Raw genomic sequence first — 18,521 nt, 5'->3', positions numbered from 1 at the left:
TTTTTAATAAAACCTGAAACAAAGGAAATTCATTCGCTTTTTGCATACTCCCAGATCAAATTGTCAAAGTTAGTCCTTTGCAGATTTGATTAGAAAAGGTACAATCCTCTACAAGAGTGTACAATTGCTGGCGTACGCCGATGACATCGATATCATTGGCCATAACAACAGTTAGCCGTTAGATCTGCTTGCTGCTGGTTGAACAAAGAAGCGATGCAAATGGCTCTGGTAACGAACGAGGAAAAGACGAAATAACTCATGTCATCAAACAAGCAGTCGTCGCGACACAGTTGACAACGTCAGGTGTGCTTAACGTGTGTACCTGCTGACGACAGCCTTACCCCACGGCGGAACAAATCATTAGATTGTTCAGCGCCATGAAAACGCCAGGCATTTTCAGCACCAATTGGCAGTATGGAATGGCCACACCAACCACCTTGGTCTGGTTCGAGGCCCATCTAAAACCTCTGCCTGTACTTTGGGTCCGGCATCCGGTTGCAATGCCATTCCACATTCAATTGACAAAGAGTCAGTTCTTCCCGCATTTATGTTTTAACCACAAACACCACGATACTATCCGAGGGGCCAGCCCGCATGAGCAGGTTGGAGCGAACTCCAAGGCCTCCTGCTTCCGGTGGTACCAGAATTAAGTTTACAGTCAGACCTCGTAGCCGAAACTACTACCAGTTGAGCTTCCATACAGCTCTGGATTAGTGGCCAGGACCCCATACACACCGCTCATACAAACCCTAATTCCCCAACGGCTTGAACGCTTAAACAACTCTCACGCAGACGACCCTAACGGTTCGACATTCCGACTAGTGGAGATCACACCGCTAACATCTAAATCCCCATACCCCCCAGATTTTTAATGTCTGAGTACATTTGACATTCCTTCACTGTTGATAGTCATAACTTCGAAGGCGTAGATAATTTCGTCTATCCTGGAACCAGTATTAAAACGAACAACAATGTCAGCTTCGAAATCCAACGCAAGATAACTTTGTCAACAAGTGCTACTTCGGACTGAGTGGGCAATTGAGAAGTAAAGTCATCTCTCGACGAACAAAGACCAAACTCTCTAAGTCACTCATTATTCCCGTCCTGCTATATGGTGCAGAGGCATGGACGATGACAACATCTGATGAGACGTTACGAGTTTTCGAGAGAAAAGTTTTGCGGAATATTTGTTTATCCTTTGCTTTGAAAGTTTTCGATTCAGTACCCTGTACCGTTGGATTCAGAGGAAGACCTCCACTCCATTGGAGAGATCGGGTCGAGAATGAACTTGGTGCACTTGTAGCGAAAATAACAAACGACTGTGACGCTGTTGTTAACGTGGCTATAACCGCGTAAGCGATGTCTACGCCAGTAAAGAAGAGGAAGAAGACTGGTCTTAAGGGGTACATCTAGTGTGACAGCGTAAAAAACGACGATTTTTGGAAATAAAAAAAATATTCCTGCATCAATTTTTTTTAAATTTTCAGGGTATATTTATACATGATTCATGATCGGATAATTTTTTGTCGAGTAATCACTGTAGCAAATTCGAAAAATTCTGTTTCGAAAAAAAATCGTAAAAAAATTGTCCGGAGAGGTGCAGTAGTTTCCATATTATTTATAAGAAATTTTCCAAACTCTAAATTGCTTCCTACACATATACGAAATATGAGTTATTCATGCTGAGAGGCTTAAGATAACTTTTTATTTTAACGCAGCACAATTTTTCTCGTAAAATAAACAAATCAATAATAAACGTCATTGGCACATCGATTTCTGCAAAAAAAATATATGTTCTTTCATTTTTCATTTTCTCAGCAGCAAATCAAGAGACACTGCCCTCTTAATCCGCAGCGAAGGGCAATACCATCCTCCATTTCCTGTCGCGGCCACGTCATTGGTGTTGCTGCTGTCTCGCTTCGGCCCATTGGCCACGTGCAGCAGCGCAGCATTCTAGCAGCTATGCTACTCCTGCACTGCTTAATGCCCAAACACAAGGCAAAATGAAAATTTTCCATCTTGCACCATCTCCGCGCTGTGGAGACAAAAGCAAACAGACGCAAATAGACCAAAAAGCAAACGCGCCGCAGTTTATACCACACACACTTATGTAAATATATGCGACTTCGTTGTGTGTGTGTAAGCACATATATCTTCGAAACACGTATGTGCGCGCCCAATATAGGCTTTCTCACATCTGCTGTGCCATTGCTGCTGCTGGCGCTGCTCCTCACAGCGCACCCAATCCCTGCAGCGCACACTCCACCGCGTGATGACATCGCCGAAAGTTAATCCTATTTTCTCCACGGCGCGCTCACACACAGCAAAGCCCACGAGCTCCAATGATGGCTGCTTCTGATAGCAACGCACACATACACATACATACAGGCATGTGAATGCATCATTTCCCCTTTCGTGCTGAGGTCGCATCGCGTCAGCGCTGCCAGCGCGGCAGCCTGTGAGAACCACTCTGTTTCCTCTGCTTTGAGAGCAGTAGTTTATCTACAGCGTCTCATCCAACTAACACAAGCAAGCGCTGGCCAGCGTAGATAATTCTGCTTTGTTTCTTTTTGCTTTTTCCGATTACTTCTTTGCTTGCGCGCGCTCTCTTGACATAAGCGCGAACGCTGCCGTATCTGTATGTGGGTTTGTTTGCAAGTGTGTGTAATTATGCTCTGCGGCTCTGCGCGCCAGCTAAATCCAACTAGCCATCAGTCAGGCTCAACAGTTCAACTGGGGTTGGACGTCGACTGCAGTCGACTCGGGACTCGATACGACTGGTAGTTTTTGTTGTGGTGATGTTGTGCTTGTGCTAGTTGCTTGCTCACCACTGCTGCTACTCTCAATTGGGATTAGTTGGATTTGTTTGTGTGCTGCTGTTGAAAGCGCTGGTCGCTGGTCGTCCCCCTTTGCTTGACACACTCAGCCGCAGACGCGCTGCCACAATTCATCCACCTCACCCATGCGCTCAGCAGCACACCAACTGGCTTTTACGATTTTCTTTAAATACTACTCCGTGGCTGGGCTCTCGCAACAGTCGTCTTTCATCTGGCCAACGGTAAAGGAAGTGTTGCTTGCGCACTCTGTGATCGACCGTCGGATGCACTTACGAACTTGTTGTTAAAACCACCAAACGAAGTAATAGTGTACTGCAGCAACAACAATAAAGTGTTACAAAAAAGTATTTCAACAATTTTTGGTATACCGTATATAAGTACAACAACAACAGCAGCAAAGTGAAAAAGATAAGCAGACACACATTGCTTTAGCTGCCTTCAATTGCGTCTCCGGCTTACTCCACGCGCGCCCATCTTTTGTGCTCGTGTTCAACAACGTCTTTTTGTTGTTGGTGTTTCGTATATGAAATTTATCGTCTTGCAGCCAGCCTTCATTGCGTGCGCGACGCACCACGCTGCTCTGCTCTGCTCTAAACTGAAGCGTCGTCTGCAGAGCTGAGCGCTACTTCGATCAAACTCATCGCGCGGTGAATGTATCATTCCGTGTGCGCCCGTGAACGTGGTTACATCCACAGCTCGAAATATCGGGTTCGCCCATCAGTCAGCTTCAGCTTAAGTTCAGTGGCATGAAATTGGAAGTGAAGTGACCAACAAATAAATAGCAGAAGCGGAAACACATTAGAACTTCAATAAGAAAAATAAAATAAAACAATTTAATCAAGTGCTGTGTATGCTCACAAACAAATTAGAAAAAATTTAATATAAAATAAAATTACAAAATAAGACTACGATTTATATTATTTTAAGCAAAAATATTTAAAAAATATTTTGTGTAAGTTGTAAGTGTTCATCGGGAATTTGTGCGCCGCTGCTGCAATAACATAATATGAGAAATGCTCACTACTTTATCAAATTAATTTCTTAAAAATTATGACGAACAAAAATTTTAAATAAAAATGAATAGAATATGCATATTCAAAAAAATTATATATAAAAGTATAAAGTGGAGTTGTGTAACGCCCTACCAAAGGATAACCAAACAATTGCACGCTGCTGCAGCAGCTAAAAATATACGCTAACTATTCGTAAAGCAAATATATAATAAGAATAAAACGCATAGAAAAACACAAAATATTTACTGTGACTCAGCGAAATTTTGAGTGTGAAACAAAAATCGAACAAAAATATGTTTATTTGTATTAAAACACGCTGGATTAAAAACTGCTAAGCAATTTCAAGCTAAACGAACAAAAAGGTAATTATAAATTTATTAAATTTTTTTTTAATTACTAATAAAAGTCAAGAAAAAAAGAAAGTATATTTTTTATTTTGAATAAAACTCACAAAATGAACAGAGTTTATCGGCACCTAAAATGCAAAACAACGTATCATCATAAAAATCGAAAATAGCTGTCAGATAAAGTAACCAATATAAGTATGTATATGTAACTATTTTATAACCAAAACTCAAATTTTGTTTCAATATGAGTGGTTTTTATTATGCCGTTTTACTTCGATTGTAAACTTGTGAAAAGTGATGTTACTTAATTTTGTATTTTAGGTGACGATGTGTATAGGTATATGGCTGATGGGTGAAAATATAAAAAAATATACAAGTATATATATTTATATTCCCGAATATGTATATAAAATAACGTCAAAGTGCTGACATTTCTTGATTGACACAAACAGTTTAGATTGGCTTATAACATTTTTACTTCGAAAAATCTTGGAGTTATTAAAACTCTTTAACTATTTTGACTTTAAAATCAATGTCAACTTCAACAAAATATAAAATATAATCAGAATTCTCAAACTGACTCAATTAAAAAACTATTGAAATGAAACGAAAATAATAATATCTATTTCTAATAGCTAGTATCCAATCACACATAAGCTTTTAGATTTTTGTGAACTTATTTGCGGCTTCTTTTATATTGTATTATCCGTCTAATATACAATTTCAAAAATAATTAGGCTTTTTTAGAATCGAAATTTTTATTATATTTTTATTAAAAAAATTAATATAAAAATAGAAAAATAAAAAAAATTAAAAAAAAAATATTTTAATAAAATATTTTTGTAATTTTTTGTTAATTTTTTATAAAAATATTTTTAATTATTGTCAGCAAGCCTTTGAGATAATTTCGATTTAAAAAAAAAATATTAAATATAAAATTATAAAAATATTTTTTATGCTAATTGTAAAACTTGTAAATTAAATTTTGTAAATGCCTTGCAAATATCTGCAAATACAATTTCTATGTATACTTGAAAAATAAAATCTTTGAGACTCATTGAAAAATCTAATTAGCGAAATATTTTATTTTTAGTTATTTTTTTGTTTTTAATTTGTATTAATATTTTTTAAAGTATCACAATAAATTTATTTTAATTCTGTGACAAAAGAAAATTATTTTGTAAATATACAAAAGCAAAGTTGTAGACCTAATAATTATTTGTTTTGTAAATTTCTATTTCCAATTTCTTTATAATTTTTTTTTTTATTTTTGCGCAAAAACTTTTCTAGTTTGTTTTTAAAAAAAACTGTAAAGGTTTTTTTTCGAAAAAATTTCTATTTCCAATTTCAGATTTAATTTTTTTAATTTCATTTAAAAAAATTTTCTTAATTGTTTTGAAAAAATTTGCATAATTAAGTTTTCGAAAAAAATACTATTTCCAATTTTATATTGAAATTTTTATTTTTTTGTGAGCAAAAAAAATTTTGTTTTATTTCTAAAAACTTTATAAAAATTTTATTTTCGAAAAAATTTCTATTACCAATTTTATATTTATTTTTTTTTGAGCACAATTTTTTTTGATTTATTGCTAAAGAATTTATTTATTAATTATATTTTTAAAAAGATACTTTGCAAATTGCTCAAAAAGATATTTAAATACATTCGAATAACAAAAAAAACGTTTAATGCAAATATATTTTTCAAAGCATCAATGATGAAGGATAAAGAATTAGAAAGAGGAGAAAATAGTTATAAAGATTAAAAAATGTATGAAAGCAGAAATAAATAAAAGCTTTAAAGAAAATTTAATATTATTTTTTAACTATTTTTTTTATTTTATTTTTAGATATCAAAATATCCATAATTAGAGAGAATAAATTTTTTTTTATAATTTCTTTTATTTTTTGATATAAAACGTCCATTTCAAAACAGTTCTTCTTCATTTGTGAAAGGTTTTCAAATCTTTCGTTTCTTTATTCTGCAAAAGTATTTTTTGTGATTTTTTTTGCCGCCGCAAACAATATGCAATATATTGAAATAATCCTTTCTAATAAGATCACTTTGGTTTCGTATATAAAAGCTCCACTCGTCATATGTGCATAAGCATATGTATGTATATAAAACTATCCACGCTTATCAAAGCGGCTTCAGCCATGTACGTTTAATTAATTAAAAACAATTATATTAAATATTTATTGCATTCGAATCTCTATTAACGTTGCCGAGATACTCGTTTGTAACCATGATGCAGCTACATATTTATGTATATACCTAGAGCAGTAAGATTTCGATTCGTGTTTATGACGTTCTCAAAAAATTGCATCCGCCCAGCGGCCATTGCGACAATATACCTACATATACTATTTATATAAACGTAGTTATGTATCATCACATATTCATAATTGCGCTAACAGCAGCTTTTTCGGCCGGGAAATCATTATACATATGTACATACGTAATTAGTTCTAATCTAATTTATTTTACCTTGTACATGACTCAACGCTCCACTTTTCCAACCAAAGTTATAATCTTAGGCGCTTATATACATACATACATATGTATCTATGTACATATACAAAATATGTATCTACTTATAAACGTATGTTAATGCCCAGTCATATGTTGATAGATAAGAATTTGCTGAGGTAGTACATACATATACATATGTATGTATGTATGTATATGTAAATCAATGAAGGCTTATCAGCGATATTGACGAGGCAAAACAAAAATTGCACATACATATATATGTACATATGTATATAGTTACATATACATATGGGTGCTTATAAGAATTGTATGCACTTACATAGATATAAGTATGTAGATACTTATGTACATAGTACATATACATTACATACATACATATATACATATACTAAAGTGTTCTTTAAGTGTCTGAATCATTTTAAATTCATTATAAATTGATAATTACCGAAGATTCCGAGCTTAATGGAAGGTGAATATGTTTGAGCTTTACCGTCGGGAAATCAGTTTCAATGTTTAGACTCCCTCATAAGTTGTATCGAAATTATTTTTTTTTATTTAATTGTATACCCTGAACTGGGTATAAGAAGCTTGCCTATTTCAAAAAAAAAATTGAGTTTGATTTATTGCATACTCAATTATGCTAAATTTTGTTACATTTTAATTGCATACACAAACACACTTGTCCATTAGCTAAACGAAACCTGTATATGCTCCAGCCCATCTAAATTGATTTCGCATCCTCAACATTACATTTTATCCCATGTAAGCTAGCTAATATATTTTCTAATTGTTTATTTCTGCTCAGCCACCTGCCTGTATGCATATATGTAGATATGTAAGCATGTAATCACAAATATACATATGTATGTACATATGTACATGCGCTACTACACATATACAGCACGAAAAGTAGCCAACAAGATAACACTCATAGGCAGACTGCGCTCTCTCTTGTCTAATCACAAGGTACATACGTTTGTATGCACACATGTAATAGCTACCCGATCGAATTCGTCGCATTCGTAGATTTCAAACTTGATATGTATTTATTTTATTTGTTGCTGCACACACGTATATGTACTAATGTATTTGTGTGTATGTGTGTATGAATGTACATCCGAAGCAGCAATACGAAGACGTCCCAAAAGACATTACCGTTGCGAAGGCTGTCAATGATGGCCAATGGCTGCACAGCCGCAACGATTCGAAGGTTCGTTTGCTTGTTTGCTTTTACGACGTTTGTTAGAGGCTTATTGTGACATATTTTTGTGCATATGCATGCGTGTACTTGTGTGTACATGTTGACATGTGTATTACAGTTGGTACATTTTTAGCGGTATGAATGCAATACTTGTATACATACATATATGTACATCGTATGTACAATGTATTTACTCTATATATCTTTTTACATATTGTACAATACCGTTATTTGCCTTATATATGTAGATAATTTTATATACGATTTTTCTCTGAAGTACATACATACATACATATTTATGTAAATCTGCATATTTCTAATTGACTTTACGTCTTGATCATGTACTTAGGCATGTACATACAAGTATAATGTGTTATCATAGACTTTTGTAACTGAAAGAAAAATGTTAAAAAATTATAAATTATTATTACACACAATCATACACATATGGCAACCAACATTTATTGTACATACATACATACGTATGTATGTAGTACATGGATATGTATAACACACCTATCTTTTTCCCCAAGAAGCCTACCTTTATGCTACAAAAATGCACCTGTGAAGGGTATTATAGCTTCATTGTATACGAAGTTAACGTTTTTGCTTGTTTTTATTTGTATTTAGAACTATAATTTTGTTTTTGTTTCTACTTAAATTATTTAGTATTTAAATCTGCAAGCTATTAACGTTTTTGTTGTTTTTATTTGTTACTTAAATGATTTAGTATTAAAATATGGAATCTATGAGTCAGAAAATATTTTATTTTAAATCAAATATGATTAAGATTTCAACTAAAAATAAAATAAAGAACCAAATACTTTTCTCAGCGCTACCCAGAAGCTGTAAGCTTGTCAGACAGCATATATGTATGTATGTAAATATTTGCGGTTATTTTAAAAGGCGATAAGGCCAATATATAGGTCAATATGTATGCACATATGTATTTGATTAAGGCAAAATTGCATAATGGAAAACCCTAAATTTGTATATACATACATACATTAAATACATACATATAAACAATAATTGCATTTATATAATAAATACACATGCATATAAAATACATATGTACATATGTATGTACATATATATAATATACACAAAACTTTACAATTTCGCCACCTTGTCATGCCGCACTTGTCAGCTCATTTTAGATATTTTCATCTCAACGCACACAGATCGAAGAATCTAATCACGTTACCGTTTTATTTCCGCTCTCATTTCAGATTTATTTCAGTCTCGTCTCGCATAGCTCAGTTTCTCAACCAAAAAATTTGAGCAAATAAAAAGCAACTGAAGAAATTCTGCTGCAGCAACAATTCGAACCAATCAAACAGCGGCACGCGCCTGCATACAACGCACACACACACATATATCAAAACATAACATAATTTTATCGAATAAGAACAACGAAATGCTCGCCACAGCAGCCGCCAGCACACAAGCAGCATTGGATGCCATACAAACGAGCGTCACCAAAATGGAGCGACGTGACTCAACGACTTCGGAATCATCGTTGGAGCACTTAGATTTGGGACGCACGCCAAAGAAGCTCAGCGCACACTCATCGGCCACATCGACGCCGCATACAAACACCAACAGCACCAGCAACAACAACAGAGCCAACGGCAATGATATGCTTGCAAAAGATGCCAACAACACAAATGCAACAACATCAACTGTTGGCTGTGGTGCCACCACCAAGCCAGTGCTACCCCATCCGCAGCGACATATCAACGACTCCGATGAGGCGAATGATTATGACGATGACGATGAGGAGTCGCCCGACGAACAGTGCCTTGGCAAGTCGAATGCACACAATTCGAGATCACAGCGTCATCACAAGCGTCGCAGCACAGCGCCACGTCTAGACAAACGCACCAGCGTACATCTGGAATTCAATGCGGACGATCCCAATTCGCTGCGCAAGAAATTTCGCTTTAATCGCAGCAATTCTGCATCCGAACAAATGTCCAGCAATAATGAGTCTGGCTTCGTGGACGCCAGCTGTAGTAGTCATTACCTGAATGCCTCGGCAGTGTCATTGGCGGCGGCAGCAGCGGTGGCAGCGGCAGCCGCGACGACGACGTCGACAACAGGCACCACAGCTGCAATTAACATGACGCCGACACTGCATAGCTCAATCTCTGCATCGGCGTCGGCATCGGGTTCGGTGTCGGCGACAGGCTCGCACAGTTCATCGTCGGCTGCTTCTTCACCGCGTGGCTGTGGCGCCGGTTTGGCTGCTTCCTCCGCCTCGGTGTCCAGTCCCGAATCGGGTATTGGCGATAGAGAACGCGAGGACATGAAGTTCGTGTGCACCATATGCGATGTGGTGTCGGCGACGCGTCACGAATTCACAAACCACATACGCTGTCACAATTACGCCTCCGGCGATACGGAGAACTACACATGTGCTATTTGCTCCAAGGTAAGTGCGATTTTGAGGTGTAATAAATGTAATATAAGAGATTTATGGAATATTTGCTTAGAGTTCTTAAAAAAGGATATTTCCTAATGAAAGAACGCTTCAATTAACTGAAGAGAGCATTGGGAGTTTGCGGTTTTTAATGGTGTTTTGCATTTACAGTTAATAAGGCTTCCTACGAATCTTCTTAATTGATTTTTAGAGAGTTTGAATTAAGATAACTGGGCTTCCACAAAGCCTCGGCTCAATTTTGAAGCTTCAAGGCAATGGATTTTCCGTTATTCGTTATAATTTTTCATTTACAACTGATTATGCTTCATAAGACGCTTCTTACATGGTTTTTGCTTTGGAAATTTTGAGCTTTGGAAATCAAAATTATGTTTTTTATTATTTCTCTCTTGTCTGGACAGTAAACAATAGAGCTAGAGTCATGTTAAGATAACTTGGGCTTCTAAATGGTCTCGCATCACTTTCGTAACTTCAAATCTCTCTAAGATTTAGTAGAATACCATAAGACAGAGCAATCTTCTGCTGCTATTTTCAATAATATTTCTAAATTCGGAGAATTTATAAACCGTTTGAGAATTATATCAAACTATGAAGCACTTGAATGAATTCTGAGTAAATCACGCGTCTTTCTTGACATAAGGCACAATTTTTTGTTGGAACCAACATATTTTCTAATGCAATCATTTACCAATTATACAATTATTTAAATTTCTCTTTTCCTTCAATCATTTCTCTTCCACTCTACTCTCTCTCTCTCTCTCTCTCTCTGTTTAGGTGCTCTCGTCGGCCTCCTCACTGGATCGGCATGTGCTGGTGCACACGGGCGAACGACCATTCAATTGCAAATATTGTCACCTCACCTTCACCACCAACGGCAACATGCACCGGCACATGCGCACACACAAGCAGCATCAGCACAATCATCATCATCGCCGCAACTCGAATGGAACAAAGCAAAGCAGTCATAGTCACAACAATAACAACAACAATGCCGGCGGTATGCCCGCCAGCAGTGGCGGAACCGACGCTTTCGCCTCAGCCACCAACAATTATGCGCAATTAGGTAATGGCTTGATTGGTGAAGGCGTCAAAACACCAACAGCATCAGCCGAGGCCTTAGCGTTGACGAACGACGGCAGTACGGCCGCCACTGCGCAAGCTGGTGGTGACGCCGCCGCGACCATCGGTGCAGGTGTTAATGGTAAACGCTTACACAGTAGTGGCGTAGAAAGTTGCGAAAGTGACGGCGGTTGCTCAACAGACTCCTCATCAAGTGCCATCAGCCATAGCTCAAATAATAATCATAGCAACAAAAACAATAACAGCGACAATATTAACAACAATGCCACAAATAATTACAATAACAATATGAACGCGAAGCGTAATCGTTTAGGTAACTTTAAACGTAAAAGTAGTGAACAACATGACGAAGACAACGCGGACGCCGAAGCTGACGGTCTGACAATGATGACAGCGACGAAGCGACGCGTGAAGACCACCATAAACAACAACATAATCGGCGAGGATGTGGATGAGGTTGATGCGCGCATGGTCGCGCATAATAATGACAGCGCGATGATAACCACAAAAGCCAGCGCATCCTCTTCCGCATCGGCCATGTCGGCAGATGAACGTGATGACGATGATGAGGACGTCGAGCAGAAGCCGTACTTCGCTTGTCCCGTCTGTCCGGTATGCAATGCGGCTGACTTTGCCGATACACGCGCCTTGGACAACCACTTGGACAGCGAGCACTCGGACATACCCGCCAAGTGCCGACACTGCGAGGTGGTCTTTCGCACACACCGTCAACTGAGCTTGCATCCGTGCACGCAGCGCTTGCTAGGCAGTCGTCCGATGCCGCTGGTGGAGTGCGTGAAATGTGGTCAGAGCTTTGAGAATGCCGACGATTTGGAGCTGCATGCGCGCGATTGCCACACCAACGAGTTGAGGCATGCGCGGCGTAGTCGCAGTCTGAGCGATAGTTTCGTAGCAGCGCCTCTGACGGAAGCCGAAATTGAGGATAAGACAAACCAAATACGCAACAATTTCTTGCGTCAGCTATATCTGCAAAGTCAAAAGCCTTTCTGTGCGCAGAGTTTGATCTCGCTGCCCTCGCCGCAACACTCCGCACACGACGAAGTGGATTCGGCGAACGTAAGCAATACCGATATCAAAGTTGAGGCAGCCGACACTGAGCCAACAGACCAATTGACAAGTAATTTACTTTCACAACAGTCGCACGACTCGAAAGATCTTGCCGATATACAATCGATACTCAATATGACTTCGTCGTCCTCAACATCCAATTTTCTGAAGAACTTCGAGCAATCGGTGAACACACCATCCAGCAATTATAGCATGGACAAGGATGAGGAGGAGGCGCAAGATGCCTTCACGTCGGAGTTTCGTAAAATGAAATTGCGTGGTGAGTTTCCATGCAAGCTCTGTACGGCTGTCTTTCCGAACTTACGTGCGCTAAAGGGACACAACCGTGTGCATTTAAGTGCCGTTGGGCCGGCAGGACCGTTCCGTTGCAACATGTGCCCTTACTCAATATGCGATAAGGCTGCGCTTGTGCGTCACATGCGCACACATAACGGCGATCGGCCCTACGAATGTGCCGAATGCAATTATGCCTTCACTACGAAGGCAAACTGCGAACGCCATTTGCGTAATAGGCATGCGAAGACTACACGCGACGAGGTCAAACGTGCCATTATATATCATCCATCCGAAGACTCGACCTGCGATGATCCCGCCAAAAAGCTGCATATGTTCTCATCGCCCGACTTCGATGACGATATGGAGTTGCAATATCAGCAACATCATCCCAAAGATCGCTCGACGCCCGTGTCACACCTTAAGGAAATCTTAACCGCTGAAAGTCCACTTGCCAAACCGATAAAGATACAGGTTAAGAGTTTGGAGCAATTGTTGGACAAGTCAACCGGTTCAGTTGGAAGCTACAATGACTCGTTTGAAGAACGTACACCAGCGCCGTCCAGCTTGCAACACGGCGAGACAGCACCCATCGACTTGAGTATGGATGTTTTGGATCTTAGCAAGAAACCCACAGCTAAGCCCGTAGAAAAGGAGACCATTGCCGCGCCAGCTTTACCAGTAACAGAAAATGGCATTGATCCGGAAAAGAAGCTGGATCTATTTTCTTATGTGAAGGAAAATTTAAATATGCCAAAAATGCTGGAACTCTGGAGTTTGTCCGCACAATTCCCATTCATGCCCGATTTCGCGCCACTAATGAATCAGATGTTTGGCGGCAACACTGCTGCTAATCCATTTCTGCCACCCGGTCTGGACCTAAATAAGAGCATGCAAGCTTCGGCAAACATGACACCACCAATGTTACCGAATCTGAACTCCCTAATGGCCGACAAACTAAACACACATCCACATACCACACCAGATCCCAATATAATGAATCAAATGTTGCCCACATCCATGATGACGCCACCTCCACCCAATAACGGCATGAATATGCCACGTCACTCACACATTCCACCCACGGTATTGCCAGGTGGCCCCGTCAAAATGGTGATCAAGAACGGCGTACTGATGCCCAAACAGAAGCAGCGTCGTTACCGTACCGAACGGCCCTTCGCCTGCGAGCATTGTTCCGCGCGTTTTACGCTCCGCTCAAATATGGAGCGACACGTGAAGCAACAACACCCACAGTACTACGCACAACGTCACCGCACCGGCCACCACAGCATGCGTGGACGTGGCGCCACCAGTGCAACGACAATGAACAGCATTTCCCATTTACAAGCGGCAATTGCTCAAGCGCACAATAACGCCACCCAAGCACAAGGCAATGGACTGGGCGCCGCGCCGATATCGGAGCAAGTGAAATACGCCATACTGGCGCAGCAGCTGAAGGCGCGCAAGGACACTGACTTGCTGCAACAGGCGCTGGCACACGGCTCCAGTAGCATTGCAAATAGTCATCATATGTTGCTGAATGCTGCCGGCGCTGCAATTGGACCGCTGGGTCCACCAAACGGTCTCCAGTTCCCATTCAACCATTTGGGTCAACCCGTGAACATTAATGGCAACGCGGAAGATGATGAGCCCAAATTGATTATTGATGAGGATGATGATGATGATGACGTCGAAGAAATACTGGACGACAATGAAGAGGACGAAGAGTTCCAAGTGTCGAACGAACATTTCGAACATATGCGCAAATTTCAAGCGCCAGCACCCGTCGTGGAGGAAGTAAAGACTGCACCTCCTGCTACCAATGAGTCCAACAATGAGACAGCCAAGAAAGTTGCAGAAACCATACTGGAACAGGCGAAGAAAACTGTTCAAAAACCAAATCAAACGACCACCAAATCCAACGCAAACTTTACCGCCAAACCCACACCTACTAAGTCGGTTGCACCAGCGACGACACCGGCAGCACCTGCGGCGCCTGTTACGCCAGCCAACACAATGAAAGCCATGATTGCACAAGCCGAGTCGGTGGGCAAGTTTCTGAAAGAGGTCGCCAGTTCACCCTTCAAAGATGAATCGCAAGATCTGGTGCCGGTTGCCAAACTGGTAGACAATGCCACCAGCAACGCCGTTTCATTCAATAACTATTTCCGCCCCAGCGATGTAGCCAATCATATGGAACAAAGTGACGAAGAGGGTCTAGTGGCTTCGGGTAGCGCCAGCGAAAGCAATCACTCCGGCACCGAAGACGTAGCCGCACCAGCGGAGCCGAAAAAGAAATCAGCTTATAGTCTGGCGCCAAATCGTGTCTCATGCCCCTACTGTCAACGCATGTTCCCCTGGTCCAGCTCACTGCGACGCCACATACTCACGCACACCGGCCAAAAACCCTTCAAATGTTCGCACTGTCCACTGCTCTTCACCACAAAAAGCAATTGTGATCGACATTTGTTGCGCAAACATGGCGACGTTGAGTCAGCGGTGTCGGTCTATGTGCCAACCGAAGATGTCAACGAGCCGATACCAGTGCCAAAATCCGTCGAAGAGATCGAACAACAGCAGCGACAACGCGAAGAGGAGCAACGCAAACGCAAAGCTGAAGAGGTGAAATTGGAGCGCGAGCGTCGTGAGAAGGAGCAACGCTTACATCAGGAGAAGGAACAACAAAACAAACTCTTCAAACAATTGGCTGTCGCGCAGCTACAACAACAGCTCAATGTCTCAATGAACGCGGCCGCCAATGCGGCCAGCAGCGCCGAAGCTGATGCACGCGCCAAAGAGAATCTCTCACAGCTCAACGCCGACTTGCCATACAAATGTCATTTGTGTGAGAACTCTTTCGCCGAGCGCTTCAATTGTCTGGAGCACATCAAGAAGCAACATGCACCCGAGTTCACATTGCTACTCAGCAAAGGCGCAATCGTCAGCGATGCCGAAGCCAACCAGACGCAATTGCTCGAGGACGAGGAGCGGCGTGTGGGCGAAGAGGCGAATAACTTTGCGCTGCTGCCGAAACTACCGGCCTACACCAATCGCAAAGTGATTTGCGCCTTCTGCGTGCGTCGCTTCTGGTCCACCGAGGACTTGCGCCGACACATGCGCACACACTCGGGCGAACGTCCCTTTCAATGCGAAATCTGCTTGCGCAAATTCACGCTGAAGCACAGCATGCTGCGACACATGAAAAAGCACACAAGTCGCGGTCAAAATGGCGCCGCCGGCAGCGATGGCGCGTCGCCAATGGGTAACAGTGGCTCGGACTTTTCGGACGATGAACAAATGCCGACGCCACCAACGTCTACATCTACAACTGCAGCTGCAGCTGCCCTCACCAGCGCCGCTACGGCCACGACAACGTCGCCGGCGACCACAGCAACAGCGGCAACAGTGCGTTCACCCAAAATACAGGAGCTGCTAAGCAAAACCAACGAATGGCGCAGCGCTCACTTGGCTGGCGAACAAAAGGAGAATATTGCCGAAGAACAACCGAACGGTCTACACAGCGATCTGATCGGCAATCTGTTGGGCATCAGCGATCAAGGTATACTCAATAAATTGCTATCGTCGCCCGACGAAGCGGCCAAACTGTTGGGTGTGGAGAAGTAAGCGACCGCGTCACTGGCTGCCTGTGTGCAGTCGGGTTAATGGAAAAGCGAGAAAGTGTAAGAAAATGCACATAACTTTTTCGCTTGCGAGTCAGCTCTAGCTGAGGCGTTCTCTACGCTGTTTCTAGTCAAAACTGTAACAAAATATTACAACAAAAAATTTGTTGGTATTTCACATTGTAAAAATGGTAGTCGGATATAAATATGGTGCCGTTGAGCAGCAAGACAGGCAGCTAGCGCCAAAATACTTAATTTTTAATTCAAAAATACGCAGTGTTGCATTTTGGGTGCAACTTGCTGCCGTTAAAAAGTAGTAAATAAATTTATTAGTTATTAAAAAGTAGCATTGTTAGCTATTTTTTTTAATTATTATTTTTAATTTTTATTTATTATAAATCCACCAATTATTGCTGAAAATTACTAAATAAAGATCTTCTGCCAGCTGGCTTAGCGCGCTCAAAATTATTTTCGCACAAAAATGCTTGGAAAAGTTAATTCGCAGCATTTTTAGCTGAAAATTATTGGCGGCGCAGCTACTAACGGTCAACTGGCACTCGATCTTTGCCTGCAAACTACTTTTAACGCGCTTAAAATAATCGAAAACATATTTATTATTGTACAACAACGAAAAATAGACTTAAATGTTGCTGCTGCTCTGATATTCAAAGCAATCGCAAACTGATTTCAATGTACTATAAAATTTTATAGCAACCTCTCTCTATATATACGCCACCACTGTTGCTGCTTGTCAAACAGAAATACATAAGCACTGTTAGCGTTTAAGCATTACATTGTAATTACTTGCATTACTTGTAATAAATATTTGTAATTATAGCAATTTTAATTACTTTAAAGCACAAAAGTGCAAAATTTCCCCACAAAATATATACCAAAGCTTTTCTATATAAAAAAACATTGTAAAATATTATTCATAAAAAATCGTAAGCAGACATTGTTTTTGCACTTGAGCAAAATTTATATACAAATAGTATACATACATACATACATATATAAAAATAAGTCATTTATTGTCTCAATTATTGTAGTTTTACACGTTTTCATAGACTTTTGCCTAATTTTGAGGTTATGCTTGACAAAACAAAAGACTTAAATCTAAAGTATAGCATAGTTAAATACATAATATATAAATAAGCGTTATGTTTAAGCAACGAATAACTGTAAAATGCCTTCAATACAATTGATATGTACTTATTAGAATACTTAATTAAAGCAAACTATTATAAATAACTATAAATATAATTAGTTTTTTTTTGTTTGGTTTTGAATTATGACGAACACTTGAATTACAGTTATGTAGATTTGGGTGAGGCCTTCAAACCGCAAAGTGGCTTATAAAATTAAATAAATTAATAGGTACCAAAAACAAAAAACACAAATACAAAAACAAATTTAAAGTACTTAAACTACTTAAACTAATGTTAATTAAAAAGTATTTAGCTACATGAAATTCTCTAAGGATCAATTCAAACTAATATTAAATGTCGCTTTGTAGTTGTTAGTGTTAATAATATTGATGTTATACTATCGTTTTTTGCTTTACATGCATGCGCATGTAATTTTTATATATTTATTATAAATTAATAAGCAGAGTGTATTGGAAAATATGGCCTTAAATTACTCAATAACAAGTGAAAGTCTAATAAAGAACTATATACAGCAATAACCAAAGTATTCTTTTGTCAAAATCTTATTAGAATTTACAAAACCATATAGCTGCGGTTATATTAAGCAGAGTTTGACTAAAATATATACATATAATAATTATTTAAGTTAAAATTAAAAAAATACTTGAAATTGTAATTTACGTAAAGAAAAACTGAAATAAAGCATGGTACTTAATAAAATTATTTGAAAAGAACGAAAAAAATTTGGAGTTTTTTTTATTAAATTTACAGATAATTACAAGATCATGCATACATATGTATGTACATATAAACAGAAAAATAATGAATTAACAGGTAATTAATTTGATTTTATTAACTAAAACGAGGAATAAACCATTAAACGTCTACCGAATGTTGATTTTTCAATATAACCTCAAAAACTCTTCTTTTTAATCCCAACTTTTTGGTTAAAAAATAATTAATAAAATTTAATCCCAAC

The 18,521-nt window shown here is 39.3% G+C and overlaps 1 protein-coding gene across 1 annotated transcript; it reads left to right on the top strand.

Moving 5' to 3' along the window:
• Positions 1 to 3,912: 3,912 nt before the first annotated feature.
• On the top strand, positions 3,913 to 18,058 carry LOC120774142. Its single transcript, XM_040103536.1, is given in 4 exon segments — positions 3,913 to 4,212; positions 9,122 to 10,326; positions 11,107 to 16,359; positions 16,361 to 18,058. Coding segments are annotated over 3 exon segments (6,408 nt in total). The 5' UTR covers positions 3,913 to 4,212; positions 9,122 to 9,309; the 3' UTR covers positions 16,499 to 18,058.
• Positions 18,059 to 18,521: the final 463 nt, after the last annotated feature.

This window comes from Bactrocera tryoni, chromosome 4 (genome assembly GCF_016617805.1).
Source record: "Bactrocera tryoni isolate S06 chromosome 4, CSIRO_BtryS06_freeze2, whole genome shotgun sequence".
NCBI classification, from domain to species: domain Eukaryota; kingdom Metazoa; phylum Arthropoda; class Insecta; order Diptera; family Tephritidae; genus Bactrocera; species Bactrocera tryoni.
Note: the sequence above shows the minus strand (reverse complement) of the source record. Positions and strands in the feature narration are given on the sequence as shown.